The sequence below is a fragment of the Ambystoma mexicanum genome, chromosome 10, assembly GCF_040938575.1.
Source record: "Ambystoma mexicanum isolate Mex_15411 chromosome 10, UKY_AmexF1_1, whole genome shotgun sequence".
Lineage (NCBI taxonomy): Eukaryota > Metazoa > Chordata > Amphibia > Caudata > Ambystomatidae > Ambystoma > Ambystoma mexicanum.
Genome location: NC_090932.1, coordinates 667,444,759 through 667,462,307, shown reverse-complemented (window position 1 = coordinate 667,462,307; position 17,549 = coordinate 667,444,759). Strand labels below are relative to the sequence as shown.

The 17,549-nt window shown below is 43.2% G+C and overlaps 1 protein-coding gene across 1 annotated transcript in view; it reads right to left on the bottom strand.

Annotated features, from left to right (window-relative positions):
• The window catches only part of SLC9A9 (solute carrier family 9 member A9), a 3,894,960-nt gene that overhangs the window by 3,590,250 nt on the left and 287,161 nt on the right, over positions 1 to 17,549 (bottom strand). The window contains exon 4 of the mRNA XM_069618254.1: positions 6,783 to 6,859. Within this exon, the coding sequence (XP_069474355.1) occupies positions 6,783 to 6,859 (77 nt within the window). The remainder of the gene's footprint in view (positions 1 to 6,782; positions 6,860 to 17,549) is intronic.

Here is a 17,549-nt window from a genome sequence, read left to right as displayed (position 1 = left end):
CTCTAGGAGGGAGGCCTTAAACTCTACCCTTGAACACGGCTGACGAAATGGGCATGGTCACTGAAAAACAAGACTGTCTCTAGAAGGTGTGATGAGTTCTGATGTAGAACAACTCGGGCATCCTTCAATATTTGGGATGGGCACCTAAAGTTGATCAACACAATGAAATTTAAAATGTACTTTTTTCCATTTTATCGATCACCCTTTATGAGGATAATTTGTATAGAATGGTTCCATATGGGAACTTATTTACACATTTAGTGTGTATCATTTTCGGCGGAAGCAGACATTTCGAGCATGCACGTAGCCTGTTGTGTGCACCTTGGTGCCGCTTGCTGGTGGGTCCATGCCTTGGCGTTCTGCTGCTGCTGTCCACAGTGGTAGATCAACTGTCTGCAGCTCTTCTCTGCAGCCCTCTTTCTTCCTGGTGCTGTCCTCTGCGGGCAACAGGTAGTCTTTCTTTCTCCTTGGTGTTGGCACCTTTCCAGTGTTACAGCGTTTTGGCTGTGAGCAGGGGCGTTGCTAGGGGGGGGGCTAAGGGTGCTATAGCCCCTGATCTTTTGGTTGTAGCCCCGGATAGAATCTCAGGAGCTACAGCCAAAAGGCTAGCTAGCCCCCAGTCCCAACTGTTCTGACATCAGCTTAGCCCCGGGTCTTTTCCAGACCTAGCAACTCCCCTGGCTGTGAGGTGGCACAATAATGGAGAACAGAGACGGAACCGAGATAAACAGAGGGTATTACAGTTTTAGGCAGGGGCATGTCATTCACGTCATGTCTTGTCACAGCCGATTTGCCGTGTTGGCGTCATGAGCCTGCATTAGTGCAGCATGATGTGTTATGCAGCTTTTTGCTCCACTTTTCCTTTCCCTATTTTGCTTAAATTATTGACCTGTTTGCCCTTTCTATACCATTCTATTGATATTACAGATATTAATTTAACATACATCCACATTCCACTTTATCATGGAATGCCTACAACAAAGTATTATCAATCAAACTCAATATCTCTAAAATCAAATGCCCACATGAGAGCGAGAAGTGATTTATGTAATGTGATTCGCGAACAAGCTAAACCCTCTTGCCAGCCATACATTTCTGATTTATTCATGCAGGGTAGTTACCCCCAAGATTAGGTCCTAGCGGCAGCTCACAAAATCTACCTCCTACTTATGTCTTTTGAACAACCCAGATATCCAACAGCATCTGAGGAGCAGATTCTGGCCATATCAGGGGAACCTGGGCTTACCAAGCCATCTAGATAAGCTAATATGAAACCTGAGAACTATGGTGAAAATGTCGGAGCTGTGCGGAACATAAGGAATTACAGGGACCCACACTAGCAGGGGATCCTATTGTAGTTATAGCAAGAGCAATAGGAGTAACAACTGTACCAATAACAAAAGAGAGAAAACTCTGTCACAGCCATCTTTGAAGGTGGCAGGAGAAGATCCACCGAAGACCCCCCCCAGCGCCATGCTATTCTGACCAGGGTAAAGATAGGCTTTGAACTAAATCGAACTAATCCGACTGGCATTCTACGAGGGAGAGCATTATAGCAAAACGTAACCTCTCTTCCAATCTAAAGGAGTTTCGTCAATGGCTTTAGACTGTGAACTATGATGAGTCCCAGATTCCCTAGACAATGGTGGACAAGCATTGTCAAACTACCTTATCCATTTCACAAACAGCCAGAGATAATAATGTGGTATGAGGTGAAATTGAAGAGTCTACCCTGCTAGCATTATCCTCAAACTTGGCAGGGCAATCACGCTGACCTGCAAGTTTAACTAGAAACCGAATTACTGGTCAGAAGCAAAGAGCCCCCATGTGCATAGATCTTTGATTAAGTAAAGCAAGAATGCCAGCAATTGCAAATAACAAAATAAGCGATCGAGTTCCGAATATGAGGAACATAATCATCACCAATGTGGAGAAGCTGGTGAGAAAAGGAACCTAGAGAAGCTTTAAGAAATAAAGTTCTATCCTGGTTACACCAGAAACTAGGGAATGGGCTCATAAGATCGCAAGACTTGAAATTCTGCCACTGGTTACAGATTGATGAATGGTGTTCTTCTTGTAATAGAGACTGTACTGTCGTTGGATGTGGCAAAAGCATTCTACCTATTTCCTAAGCATTAGAAATAATTTGGGAAACACATCTAATTTGAAGATTGTGGTCAACTATAATTAGTATATATATTTAATTGAGGCTAGGGTGTCCATCCTTACCCTGCAACATCATTGTTAGGCCGACACATCTATCTTTGTGAACGTGTTCTTAATTCCATTAGTAGCATGGCATCCGCGCTTACAAACCTCTGGGTATTAAGCGCATTATAAATAACCAATTATAACTATTGTTCAAGAGAGTGTAATTATTGGAGGGTAATATTAACTATTATACCCATTCATTTTCTATTATGTCCCTTGTTTTTTTGCTTCTATGCATGTTAAATGGTTTGAACATAAAGAATGATAGGAGGATAGCAAAGGGGCAATGTGCTGGTCTTAAAAGCAAGACCATGCCGAGCAACAGAGGTTCAAATCCCGGATGCGTGTTATAAAAAAACTATTATATAAAATTAATCTCTGACGTTTTCTAATTCTGATGCACCAAAGGCCTGTCAGGCCAAAGCGTGTTTAATAAACTCTCTCAATGTTTATCCTGGAAACCTAATAGGTGTGTAGACTCAAGGGCAACTAATATTCTCACACATGACACGCAGTGGATTATCTGTCCAAAAGTAGAACATGAAACAAGTCATACTAGATTTTAAGAGCAGATGTAAAGGGATCGCTTATTTGACACAGAGATATAAAAAAAGATAACATATTCCTGCAAAAAACAACTTAATCTGAATTTGTTTAAGTAACCATTAGTGGATCCCGCATCCGCAGTTGAAAAATTATGAGCATGGGTTGTTAAAACATAAGATGTAGTGCCAAATTAGTCATTGGATAGGATAGCACAAAATATGATTCTAGTGTGTGCAGTGCAATACAACTCGTAAGAAGTGGTGAAAAATATTAATGATAAACGTGTATATTTAAAATACGTAGATGATCAGAATATTGAAGGACATTATCGTTGGGATAAGGTTGCAGATTGTACCAATCTGATATTTTTCTAGTTCTTCAAAGGTTCGGAAGCAGCTGGGCTTGGAAAATGTTGGTCGCAGTCAAATGCCGTGTAGCTATTCACTGGTGTTCCTTGAAGCTGATTGGCCGGGAGTGGGGGGAAGGGGAGGAGACAAAAAACTTTCCTTTGTGATACTAGCATGCATGAGGAGATCTGTTTCTTGTTTGGAGGATATTTACCCATGAAAATCAGTGGGAGAGCCTAATATGCACGTGACTTTACATGTGGTTGTCATGCTTCACAACACACCCTATTTATATGTGAAGACAGCATTCGATTCTGGCAGTCAGAAGAGGCATGATGACTGCTGCTCCTCTAGCATGAACCCCACTGCCGACTCCATTTATGGTTTTCTGTGGGTCTGTCTTGTGAGCGCCTTGAGGCCTATGGGCAAGTGGCGCAATAGAATAATTAGATAGATAGATAGATAGATAGATAGATAGATAGATAGATAGATAGACAGACAGACAGACAGACAGACAGGACAGCACAGAGAATATGCAAAATATGTTTGTTAGGCCTCAGGCATACCCAAACAAATGAAAACAGGTGACTTCAGATCTCTTAACCTCGTCCTTTATTCTCTGCTTACAAACAGTTCCCGCTTTCTACCGCCCCCTCGCCCCCCCCCCATTCCTCCTATCTCCTGCCTCCTTCCCCTCGTCCTTGGCCCTTCCTCCTTAAAGGAGCCTTCCTTTATTTCTACATTACAACAATGTTATGACCGACCCCTTAAGTGCCAAGGACGAGTATGCTCGTCCTTTTTGCATAGACTTGCATAATAGCTGCCTGGCACTTACATGTTCAGAAGGGATTAACAACGAGATGCAAGTCCGATATAGTGAATATAACAGCCTGAAACCTGAAGGGGAAATAAGGGTACAGTGTAAAAAAAAAAAATGTTTTAAATGTTGAGCTGCTATCAACAACGATTGTACTAAATTGTGGTTCATGCAAAAGGTGAACAATGTATGTGTAATTGCTGGGGGAGGGTCAACGGTTGTTATTTTTGTTTACAGCCTTGTTCTTGACACTCGATGGGACACATTGTGGGATGAGAGATGGGAGAAAATTATAACCGTGAAAGTTAGCAGAGGCCGGACATCGGCATCTTTTCAGTTTATGGATTTTGTATAAAAAATAGCCAGGATGCTGCCCCGCCCTTTATACAAGGGCGCAATGTAGAAGTCAGTTACATTATTGCTTTAACCCAAGTCAAGGAACAGGAGGAGCAGACCGATTGGCACAGCGTAGCAGTTATGCCAGCAATCTTGGCCACGTCTTTCCTGTAACTGTGCCCTCCCGCCCTCCCACACCCCGGCCCACAGTCTCTGTACACGTCCTGCGACCTTTATCGTTCCAGCCCAGACAGTGTCGAGCGCCCATGCACCAAAGAAATGCCAGCAGAACCCATGAAGATTCCTCTTGAATGAGTTGGCACATAAGGTCTCCTCACCAGCCATTATCAAAGGGAAATGCACGCTCTCAGCTGTGGGATTTGCGTATTAATAAAGAAGTCGTAAAATAAAATATATTAAATGTGCTTAGCAATGCCCAATCATCTGGCATAATGTTACCAGATGGTTACAGGTCACTAGGGACACAGTGCCCAGTACCGGGCTTTCATTTCTACAGAGATTGCATTCTGGGAGTAGTAGTCAGGGATCAAGTCAATGGAATAAAATGAAAAGCATGAAAACTAAAGTTAAATCAAAGCCCAGGACTGGAGTTGGGTGTCCATGGTGACATAAGGTTATTCTGCAACCTTAGAAATATAGGACACTGGGTACGCTGGAGGGTTAAAAAACCGAAGGATACAAAAAGAAATGACTACCCTGCAAACCATGCTTGAGCCAACTAAAGCCAATTAGAAAGACATGCTCTACCCATTAGAAACTAAACTCCCACCCCTATAGTATCCATGGAGAGTTTCACAAGAGGACGGGTGATATTTGCATGATCGTCCAATCGGAGACCACATAAATACCTCCAGCGGCCTTGACCTGGAAATAAGCATCTTATTGCAAGAGTATAGGCAGAGAACATCTTGAATAAAGCGAAAAGCATGATTCACAGGACCACCAGACTCAAGATGTTGTAGAGCAGCTTAACACAAAAACAGCACAATCGCATTTCAAGAGTTGCCGGGTGATTCTTTTTGGGGCAATTAGTAGAAATTGAGGTCCACCTACTGTCCGGTGTCAAGGTCTGCCCGCGTGGAGCATATACTCTCTTTCCTCCACCCTTTCAAAGACTGCAGGTTGAGCCGACGTTAACTCATGGGTTTAAGAAACACGTGTTTTAATCATAAGAAAAATCTATTTTTAGTTTCCAAACAAAGGTTTAAACTCTGCAGGTTATTTCCTCTCGGCTGCCTGCCATTTCTGACTGCATCACAAAGGCAGGGGGTTGCAATGAAATCAGAAGAGGGTGGGAAGGAGTGGGCAGAGGTTGGGGCAAACTTGTATGTCTGTTATCAGCGAGTGTGTGGTTTTCCAATTCGTGGCGGAGTATTTTTCTTTATATAGAATAGGCATAGACACAAGATTTGATGTTTCCTTTGATGTCACAGTGTTTCTGCTAAATATGTGTTAGCCAATGGAATGTTCAACTCTATTGGGCACTAGATGATCCAAACGTACCAATGTGGCGGTGGCTAAAAGAAATAACAAAGAGGTTACTGAAACCAGTCCCAAATCCTGGTCCTAAACTAAAAATCTCTTCCAGGTTCCTCCTGTAACCGACAGTGAATGCAGGAGATATGCCAGCTAGCAATCTTCTCCAAATCGATTTTAATCCTAAATACATTCAAACTGAAATTTAAAAAAATAGATCATTATTTGGGAAAACTATAGGGATGACAAACATAATTGAATTCACCAGAAGGTCTATTGTGTGGTCAGACGCTATGAAAATTATGTTTTGAGCACTTCTAACATGGCGGCCGCCCAATTGCTCTTGCTGGCAATACCCGGTTTATAGTCATAATATCGAAAAAATAATGTCGAATTCAAAAATGTCGAATTCAAAAATGTCGAAAACACATACATATAATAGAAAAAGTCATTAATTCGAAAATAAAATGTCGAAAAAAAATCGAAAAACCAATGTTAAAATAACTATGTAAAATGTCACACATACTAACGTTTTTTATTGGGGGGTCCCCCCCAAATCCCCCATCCCAAACCCCTACCCCAACCCTCCACTCCTCCCCATCCCCCCCAACACCCCCCATGGATATACCTTTAATTTTTTAAAAAAGTATTTAATAAAACATTAATTAAATAATTAATTATTAAAAAAACCCATCCCAAACCCCTACCCCAACCCCCCCCCTCCTCCCCATCCCCCCCACTCACCATGGATATACCTTTAACCATTTAATAAAATTATGTTTTATAAAATATAATTAATTATGTAAACATTAATTCGAAAAAAAATCGAAAAAAATTCGACATTTTTGTAATTCAACATTTTTATTTTCGACTAAATATTTTCGACATTTTGACTTTCGACATTGTATTCGACATTATGACTGGACACCGCAATACCCTACAGGAAACAAACATGTGGTAAAAGTTGGAACGCCTATAAAGTAAATCAGCAAAGCACATCCATAACAAAAGGCGTTCATTTCACTTACCCAATAACAAGGCAGGAAATGGCAGTTCCTAAAAAGGCATATGTTAGGATCGATCCCAAATTTCGAAAGAAGTGTCTCTGTAAATAAAAGATATTGAGAAATTAACATCAAACCCACAAGAAGTTTTATTTTAAAAAATGTCCTATATTTTAATCTTGTATTTATAAATCTTGATTTTTTTTAAGTAAGCAAAGAATTAGCAAAGCCAATATTGTTTACTTTCATCTATTGAAAAACGTCTATAGGGGTCTCGAACATGCGCACCGCAGATGTGCTTCAGTCCTGACATTTACCATCTCCAGATATTCAAACATTGTAACCTAACCAAGCACTGGCAAAGCCACTCTTTTGGCTTTTCTATAGGGAGCTGGTTCAGTCAAGCCCGCCTTCTCTCAGACCCCAGGTAAAGAAACTGGGTAGCTGCTTGCATTGCAGAAGAAGTCCCCAGCTCTCCAGTATGCACGAAGACGTGCATGCACATGAATGCCTCTGTGTTGGACCAGATGCCTATCAGCCTCTTTCCTTGCAAGGTCTCTTTCAGGTGGTGCCAGGGAGGCAGAAACACCCAAAGAAGAATAGGACTTCAAGTTCACAATGTATGTGGGCCCAATATACGAGTCCCAGCCTGGAACATGAGGAATGGGCTGGTTACCCAAATGGGAATGGGAAATGCCCATTCAGTAGCCAAATGGGGGACCAAATACCCACTACAGAATGTGCAGGCCTTGTACAGGAGAGTAGAGGAGCAGGAGAGAATGAAAGCACTATGGGAGTCCAGGGCACACTCCCCAAGGCGTTTGTGGATTAGGACTTACTTGACCCAGGAGGGAAACCGGGAACAAACAACAACATGGACTGCATGGCAAAGATGGACACTGAAAAGTGGCAGGGCAAACGATCCTAATGAAGACTTCCAGGGGGAATCCGATCCACAAGATGATAGCTCAGACAGAAATTGGACCAAGGAAGTAGCTGTCTTGGGAATCCAATGAGAGCAGATGGAACCTTCTATGCAGGAAACATAGGACTATAAAAAGCCATCAGAATCAGTTGGAAGTGAGAGGTGTATGGCTCAGCGAGCATGTGAAGGAGGAACAAAAGACCAGAGAGGGGTGTGTAGCAGATGTAGGAGGACCTGAACGAGACTTTGGACTGCTCCACAGAGAGGAGGTAAGGTCTTGGGGAATATAAAGAGGGTAGAATTGGGTGTGGGCAAAATAGTGGTTGGAGGTAATTATGGAGGGAGAGTAGGCGAGAAAGAGACAGAAAGAAAATGAGGGGAACGAGGGTGCAGGAAAACAGAGGCAGAGTAGTATGGAGAGTAGTGAGATCTGAAGGGAAGCAGGTAAGATCAGCGCTCTGATAGGGCTATCCTAGGGAAGCAGGTAGGATCAGTCCTCTGATAGGGCCATCCTAGGGAAGCAGGTAGGATCAGCCCTCCGATAAGGCTATCCTAGACAGTAAGGGTCTCCTGGCTGGAGAGAGAATCTATACTATCACCTGAGTTGTTTGAATAGGGAAACAGGGCTAGGGAGGTGGGATCCCCACAACGGACGATCGAAAAGTGCATGCCCCATCCTTAGCCGACAAATCCAAAGTAACTGTTTTTGTAAGATTATTTTGGTAATAAAAAAAACTAAAATGTATTCTGGTTGTCTTGTGACTTGTTGAGAATCATTTCACAACATGCAAAGCTACAATTAATGGCATCCAAAACTATGCAGAATCACAAAGTCGCGCAAAGTGCCACGACGACCCAAAACGAATGGTGAGTTAGCACGCAAATTAAGAGCCACGCATAAGTAGGCTGGCAAGATATTGATGACGCACCACCTGAATCCCAAAACCAATAATACCAGCTAAAGAGGCAATAGAGCCAAAATGAATGGTGGAGCGAACGCACCACTTACCAACCCAAAAAAAACACCCCAAGGACACTTGAGGAATATTGGGCCTTGGTCATCTCTCTTTAGACATAATACTAGTTTGAGTGACTCACTTAAAGTACCAGTTGTGAATCAAAAGAAAAAAGACTCAACCAATGCACCTCAGTCTTGATTTGCAACAGACCCAAAAATCCTGGCTCAGAAAACGGAAGTAAATTCAGTCAAAGCTTCTCAGCTGTGCCCTGCAAAAGCTCCTGCTGCCCAGCACTGATACCCCAAAACAACTGTCAGAGAACACCAAACTGCACTGAAGCATCTACTGCTGTTCCTGTGCCGAGACCAACACACAGCTCTTGGAACACACTTTAATCCTGACCTGCAGCACATCCTATTTCACCACATAGAGCCAGAAATAACTCCTTTGATATTTTCCTGCATAACCCAATGCTATAAAGGCATTGCCCACATACAGCTCTGCCACTGCACCTCAATCCTTAATGATAGCACCCATGCTATCCAATTCACGTGCCACTCTATGAAATCTCTTCAGATCTTGCTATTTGTGTGCTGCCCACACACACTCGTCTGCCAAGGCACGCAAATTCTCAACCACAGCATTCACACAATTCCATTACTCCGTTCCATGACGCACCTTGCCAATGCACCTTCCGCCTTGCAGGCAGTGCCCCTGCATTTTCCTCTTGAACTGCTGCCCACCCATTTGGCTGACTGCAGGATCAATGGGGAAATAAGGCAATTCTAGGCAGTTGCCTAGAGTGCCATAGCAGGAGAGACACCATTTTCTGGCTTAACACATCAATGCTGGCCCCATTGCATCGGAGCGGGATGCACAAACGACACCTCACCTGCAGCAGCATGCATCCTTGCACTGGCTGATTGCAGCTAACCCCCTATCTTTCTCGCAGAGCTTGCAGCAAGGAAGAGACCCCCCACCTGCACTAAATAGACATTTGTGTGCTGAGACCTCTGCCAACACAACAAGCAATGGTGATGCAGATACATCTGTTTGACAACTCAAGCCACGGTTGTTTGCATGTTACCATTTCAAAACAGAGGCAATCTTTTTGGGAAATTGTTAATGTGTTCCAATATATGCATGGGGCTTGCATGTTGTGTTTGCAGAGTGTGCATGGATGTACACTTCGGGCCAGCTCTGGCTACTGAGACACCCATTAGGAACACCATGAAATACCAAGAAAGCACAGAAATAACCTTTTATAGTCACCACCCATAAATACTACTGTTGCAACAGCAGTTGACATTGACATTGATGAGGATTTTTAGCATTTATACATGCAGGTGTTATACCTTCCCTTTCCTCTGGTGACTTGTTCAAGCTACCTTTCGGTCACGTTCAGTTTGACGTGGTGTATCTCTGTCCTTCCAGCAACATTTGTGTTTCCCCTAATCTAAAAAGACTGCTTCTTGTGTCTGTCTTTGCACCTGTGAGTGCTGATTTGAAACTCTCCCTCCCTTGATGGACTTGGCTAAAATATGCACACCGGCTACATGAACAGTCTGGTCTGTGTTTTCCTGCTAAATCAGCAAGTCGGGCCTCTCCCTGCATTCTCATGCCTTCTCAGTGCTTTCCATTCACTCCAGTGTGGCAGCATCTTCCATTTTGTTTAATTTGGCTACTTATGTTAGTTGCGTTCTGCGACTAGCAAGCTTCATGTCTTATTCTTGTGCATCTTGCGTTTCGGCATGGCAAAGAGTATACGTCCTCTATCTAAGTGGGTCAAAAGCATGTTCTTCATGTCTAAGAGCAGTTTAACCTAGGTGTATGCATAGCTTTGTGCAGGGATTCATATGTGCTTTGTGTCTAACATCTACATCTTAGTCGGGATGTCATGGGCTCTCTGCAAAGTCACTGTCAGTCTACTACCTCCATCATCTGCAAGTTTCTCTCCTCTACAATGTCATCGGGGAAGGGTTTGTATGGTTGTCTAAGTGAATAGCTTTTCTCGCATCTGTGGTACAGTGGTGATGGGGAGGAGGGGGCCAGGAACGCTGTGCACATTTCATTTCTGTAGCATCGAGATGAGGGAGGGAGGGAACTGGGCAATGAGGGCCACATTCATCTGTCCCGCTTCAAGAGGAGATAACCTTAGAAGCCTGGAGTGACACAGAGTAGGTAACCTCATGGGAGAGGGTCAAAGTCTACAAGTAACCAATACCTGTTACATGATCTCACTCCCTGCATCCTGTACATTTTATTTTCCCAGGGTTTGTTGCCTTTTGTACAGTGAATTTTACACCCAATGCTTTACACTTTGCATCCAATATTATTGCTAGTATTCCCTCTTTAAAATTTGGGAACTGGGTATTACGTTTCCGAAATAAAGTCAGGGTTAACTCAGTAGGGAAAAGAAGGCTGGCGGAGGCAAGATAGTCAGCTAGCAAAGGAGGAACCAAGGCTGAGGGCAATCTCCTACTTAGCCAGACCAGGAAGGTTCCGGGGGGCTGGGGGCAGTTAGCACTAGGCAGGTCCATACTGTGGAAGGAGGAATGAGATGGGGCATGGGAGATTGTGATATCAGAGAGGTGATGGGGAGAGGAAGCCCAGGCAAGGCCAATCCCCAGGGGCCCCTTCCTATCTCTCCTTACCGGCTACATCTTCTGACCCATCAACTTGAAAGACTTTGCACCCAAATGAATATTGGAGTATAGGACCCCCAAATGCTATATTTGAGGAGCTGAATTTCTACCTAATGCTTGTGTGCTAAATTCATGCCTTCTTATCCAGGTCCAGCTGTGCTACTATGTTTATGTTTATGTTATGTTTATGTTTATGTTATTTATATAGCGCTTTACGCCAAAGAGATGTACATTATAACAACAATACAATAACAGTAGAAGCAGATACAAATATGAGTCAAACGATCAATACATCAACTAGAACAATTTTCCAGCAGAGATAAATGAGGGAAAAACAATTTTCCAGCAGAGATAAATGAGGGAAAAATGGTGTATAGTTGAATGGAGTGGGGAAGAGGAAGTGAGATAAGGTGAAGGCGAGAGAGGGGGGGAAGAGGGGATAAAGAGGAGACAAGGAAGGGATAGAGAGACATGAGGAGGAGGATAAAAGACGGGTGGGGGAGGGAAAGGTGGAGGAGGATCAGAGTATCAGGGAGGGGGGTGGAGAAGGAGAGAATTTAAGGAGAGACGAAAGGAGGAATAGGCTGGGATGGAGCGGATAGAGAGGGGAAGGGAGTTCCAGTGGAGGGGGGCAAGGAGCTGAAAGGAGCAAAAACGAGAGGAGGCACATGGGGACGGGGGAACAAGGAGAAGGAAGTGATCTGCAGATGTGAAGGAACTGGAGGGAGTATAGAATGAGATGAGAGAGGAGAGATAAGGGGGAGCAAGTTAATGGAGAGATTTAAAGACGAGACAGAGGAAGTTGAATTTGAGTTGGGAATGAAAGGAAAGCCAGCCAACCTGTGAGAGCGAGGAGGAGATGGAGTCTTTAGGTGAGAGTAAACAGAGGGTGTGGATGGCAGAGTTGAAGAGGGATTTTAGGGGGGCAAGATGAGATGCAGGGAGTCCAAAGAGGAGAGAGGAGCAGAAGAAAAGACGAGAGAAGGGAGGATATTAAAAGTTTAGTGGCGTGGAAGGTTAGAGAGGAACGTATTTTGCGGATATTGAAAAGGTGGTAGCAACATGTGCGGGAAGTGAGAGAGATGTGGTTGGTGAAGGAAAGGGAGGAGTCGAAGTGAATGCCAAGGTTACGAGCATGGGCAGAGAGAGGAAGATTAGTGGGAGGAAAGTGAATAGAAGGAGGGGGAGACGGAGGCGGATTAGTGTTAGAGGGAAAGAATAAGACTTCAGTCTTGTCTGTATTAAGAGACAGAAAGTGGGATGACATCCAATTTTTAATGGCAGTAAGACAAGAAGAGAGTTTAAGATGGAGGTCCGGAGTGAAGGAAGGGAATGAGAGGAAAAGCTGGGTGTCATCAGCATAGAAGTGATGAGAAATGCCGAAAGAGGAGATGATAGGTGCGAGAAGCGAGGTGCACGAGCAATTGTTGTGACAAAGCTAGATGACTCCAATATCTTTTACCTTGCCAGCAAACAAAAAAACCTTTGCTCCACCTTGAGGTGTCCTACAGAACACACCTTCCAGGATAATGAACAACCACAAATTGACTCCTATTTCTCCAGTCCTGGAAAGACTACATTCTGTATGGATTATGATATGTACTGCAATTGAAGCTCTTAAATAGGCCTAAAAAGCCCTGCAGCTACCTGTATTCAGAAGCTGATAAAATGGTACCCTTTTTGGAAACATGTTCCAAGGACAAATGTATTGCAATCCTTCCTTTTAAACAAGCTAATGCACTGGACCACTTCTTCCAGGTGTGGATAGTTAATCTCTGAAAGGCTCTTCCATAATAGACTGAAAACCACCCCTCTTCAGTATGATCACCTCGCTGACTGCTACTCTCCATGGTCTTGTACTGTGATACCCGGTTTAGATTTTTTTAGGTTTTACAAATTAAATAAAATCAAACATGATATGGTACCCACAAAGCCAACCGGCCTTAATAGCTGACAGGAATTGGATTTTTCCTATGTCTGTCAAACATAAATCTCGTACTGATTACCCAAAAAGGTGCCATTGCCATTCTTGTACACTGTCTTACATTCAAATGAGCAGTTATTTTGTATTCTCTGTTTGCCAAGGATGTAAGTTACGTGTATCCTACACTATTTCTTTAGCTTGCCTTATTTTCTGCAGCCATTGTGAATGTTAAATACACCTTGGCCTATCTCTGATCAGTGATTGAAAAGTCTGTATTAAGTTTCATGAATTTGTTTTTATCCAAGGTAAACGGATGTTCTCATGGAATTTAGATTGGTAAAACTATCACACAATCTCAAATATCAGGTTCATTCAAGGTACAATTGAAAAAAAAAAAACAGATTGTACACAGCAAATAGTTTATTGAATATCTTGGTCCTTCTTGCCTTCTAAGTAGATATATAAGAAAGAAGGGCATATTTTGTAACACCATGTTAAATATCATGCAGATAATGTGGGGTTATCAGCTGATTGAAGTGATACAGTCAAGAAGGCCTTCATGGCTCAGCTCGCATCCTTATCATGGATCAGCATTAAATGTAGAATGGCTGGTCGACAATTAGTGACTCACCTTGACCACAGCATTTGAGCTTTCATTTTCAATCTATAGCGTTTAAAAGGAGAACAAAATAACTTCAAATTCAATATGTTTTCATGTTCAGAGCGACAGAATACAGTCAAAACCATTCAAAGCAGATCTTTTCGCACTTTTCTACGACAGATTAATTTGGGTTATATTAGTTAAAATCATATACGTAGCATGTGGTTCAAAGTCTACAAGTAATCAATAGTTGTTACATGATCTCACTGTCTGAATCCTGTACTTTCTAATTTCCCCGAGTTTGTTGCTTTTTGTACACTGAATTGTACACCCAATGCTTTATACTTTTCGTCCAACATTATTGCTAGTATTCCCTCTTTGAAATTTGGGAACTGGGTATTAAGTTTTAAATATCCAATCGATTCACTGTATTAAGAAGAAATCCCTCTCCTAACACTACTGCTATTATGAAGGACCCTTTTTCTGGAATATGATTAAAAAAAAGGCGTGCATCAGACTGCCTCACAAAAGTATATGCTCGTCCTCTGTCCCAAACCTATGCTATCAGAGTAACTGACCCTCCCATTAGTAAAGGAAAACAAAAAAGTTAGCCTGAAAAATATTTCTCCTTCAACCTCTTGGCCTGTGCTGGTTGGTTCTTGTCCCCCTCGCACAATGTCTCTCTTTGGCTTTTGCCTGCTCGTAAAGTCCTAAAATGGCTCTGGGCTTTTCGTTGCAGGCCGAGGATCTACTTGTACAGTTCAAAATGTCAAGTTTCTTGCTTTCCTTCATATAAGGGGACTTTTTATCTCACTGAGACTTTCCTAAAAGAGATCAGAAGTTCTTGTCTTAGTTCTGTCATGTGGATTTGCAAGAATTGTAGCCTAAGTTCATCTTCTTTCTCCCCTGTAATTTTGGTTACCCTTAATGGGTGGTTGCTCTCACTTTCAACCCCTCAGAGAGTTCTCTTCTCTTGTGGATATTTGGTAATGCCTTGTGGGTTATTATTCTCACTTTCACCCGCTTGAATGCTCTCCTCTCTATTCGGTATGCATTAACTCCTCGTGAGTTGTTATCTTTAAAACTTCACCCCCTTGGAGTGTTCTTTCCTCTTGTTGGTATGCAATAACTGCTTGTGGGTTATTCTTTTTAACTTCACACGCTAGGAAGGATTTCTTTCCTTGGTGATATTTGTTGACCCCCCCTCTCCCTCATGGGTTACTATCTTTAGCTTTGCTACCTTGGAGAGTTCTTCTCTGTTGGTGGTATTCGGTAATCCGTTGTGATGACTTATAGTTAGCTTAACCTCCATAGAGGGTTCCTCTGTTCTGGAAGTGGTCTTTATCCCTTAAGCTTCATCCTCTTGGCGCCTCTATCTCTCTTCTCAGTAATTGGTAACCCGACATGGGTTGTCCTTTTCGCATTGACCACCTCAGAGTGTTCTCTCTAGTGGGTATTCGGTAACCCTTCGTGGGTTATTAGTCATGTTTTCACCCATTTGTAATGTGTGGCTTACTCTAGGTTTTCTTATAACCCTCTTTGTAATATTGACTTTGTTTTCACCCTCTTGGGATTATCAACGCAGAACAAGAATGACAAGGCAAGACGCCATTTATTGCTGGTTTGTAAACTGATAAACAGAAAGCACATCAATAAACCACCACCCAAGTTAACCCAACCCGCCTCCAATTCATCTTCCTCTTGTATCTCCCCATGGTGTGGCCCCTTGCTATACATGTCACTTCTGATTGTCCTCTCCTGCCCCCAGAACATAACAATAGAACTCCTTGTATGTTTCCATAGTCTGTCTTCCGTTTCTATGCCATCTCTCATCACATGATCCTCCGCTTCCAGGTGGGTAGCTCTGGTCTGACAATGTCCTGCATTCACATCCTCAGGTGAAGGGTGTTGGGACACCACCCCATGATGCACATCTGGCAAAGAATAGGGCTCCATTATCTGAAATGGTATGAGCCAGTGAAACCTGAAAATGGCGGCCAGGTGACCTTCAATCACTCCCCCCGAGAGCTCCGTAAAGGTTCTGCCTCGGCAGTCCTACAACACATGTCCCTTTAGAGAGACCTTGGTGCAAGAATTACCTGAAACCAACAAATGATGATTTCCCTATTAAATGTCCACTAGAATTAAAAAAAAGATAAACACCCAGGCACATATAAAAAATGACACTTCGGGAATTCAGATGTCTTTCAAAATTCCTCCTCCCTCACCATCATTTATGACCACTTGTTATCACATGCCATTATGGCGTCATTATAACATAAACCCTGTTCGTTCTCCCCCTCGGGGTCATCGACGTTCACAGAACCCCCTTTTGCACCTACTGCTTAACTAGTCTAACTAAACTTCTTATACCCCTGCACTAATTCCCAATTCACCTGTTTTTCCTTTGCACATGGAATTATATTCGATTCCTCCCCCAACTATGGTCCACTACTGCTTTTAATTTGTGCCAGTAAACCATCTAGCAATGTAAGTATTACTCTTTACAATAAACACAATCATCCTCATGGGTTTGCAACAATTCCCCCAATTCCTTCTGGACCATCACAGTTTCATGCTGTACTTCTAGCAGAGCGAAGGAGGGTCTAAGGTCAGGGGCCGACTGAAAAGGAGGCGAGCAGGAGGATCATTTTGTATTCCCACAGCTCGTGATTGGCGACAGCACCTCATACAACAGATTAGCCCTTCCAATATTAGAGAAAATACTATGAGGCATACTGTGGTGGTAATGTAAGGCTGTTTAGAAATTTCCTGATTTATTGCACACAAAACATCTCCTGTAGCACACAGAGTGGCTGTAGAAAGGGCCACTTCAAATGCATGTTTCTCTTTATGGAACATGGTCTCCAACATCTGCAAACTCTTTGAAACATCTGTTACATGTCCTACTGCTTCTTCCCCTAAATCCTGAAATCTATGTGGCACTAACTTAGGCCACCCCTTTGAAAACTCCACATACACCTTTACAATTCTTCTATCTGTAGCTGGTCAGAAAAGAGTGAACTGCTTAGTACCTTTATGAACAGTGACATTCGCACCTGACTCCAGCGGTGCCACTAATTCTACACACAATCCTCTCCTTGGAACACAATTCTTCCTACCACACCTTTTGCAGCTCCCTCGCCTTGCCAGCAAACTCTTTCCAAACAACACCATCTGTCCATCACTTAGTTTACTCAAACCTTGCAATGTTGGGGGCTGCAAAGACCATGGGCCTCATTACGGGTATGCCAGCCCGGAAAAAGGTGCCAGTAACAATAGTTACCAGCCCCTTTTCCGGACCGGCATACTCCGAGTATGCTGGTAGGGGCAGTGAACTACCGGCAGGCCCGACCAGGCATAGTCCAGGCCCCTACCAGCAGATTATTTACTGAAGTACCAGCACTGTTAACACTGGCGCTGGGGCTTTAGGGATTCCCATCCCATGGAGTCCTATGGGAGTACTACCAGCGGTTTACCGGCAACCTCGTAATGATGGCCCATAACTCTCAATTTGAACCAAGACTAAACAACAAATCAGGGGTAATGCCTGGGGCAGAGACCAGGTACTGGGAGGCATTGTTGGTGTTTTGATTCCCCATACTTTGTGATGCGTCACCCACTCCCAGTTATATCCTGCCAATGGTCCAGGCAGTATTCTGATGGCCAGCACCTATAGTCCTTTGATTGGCCCATGCGTTGTAAATGGAATCTCTTTATCCTCACAATACCAACCA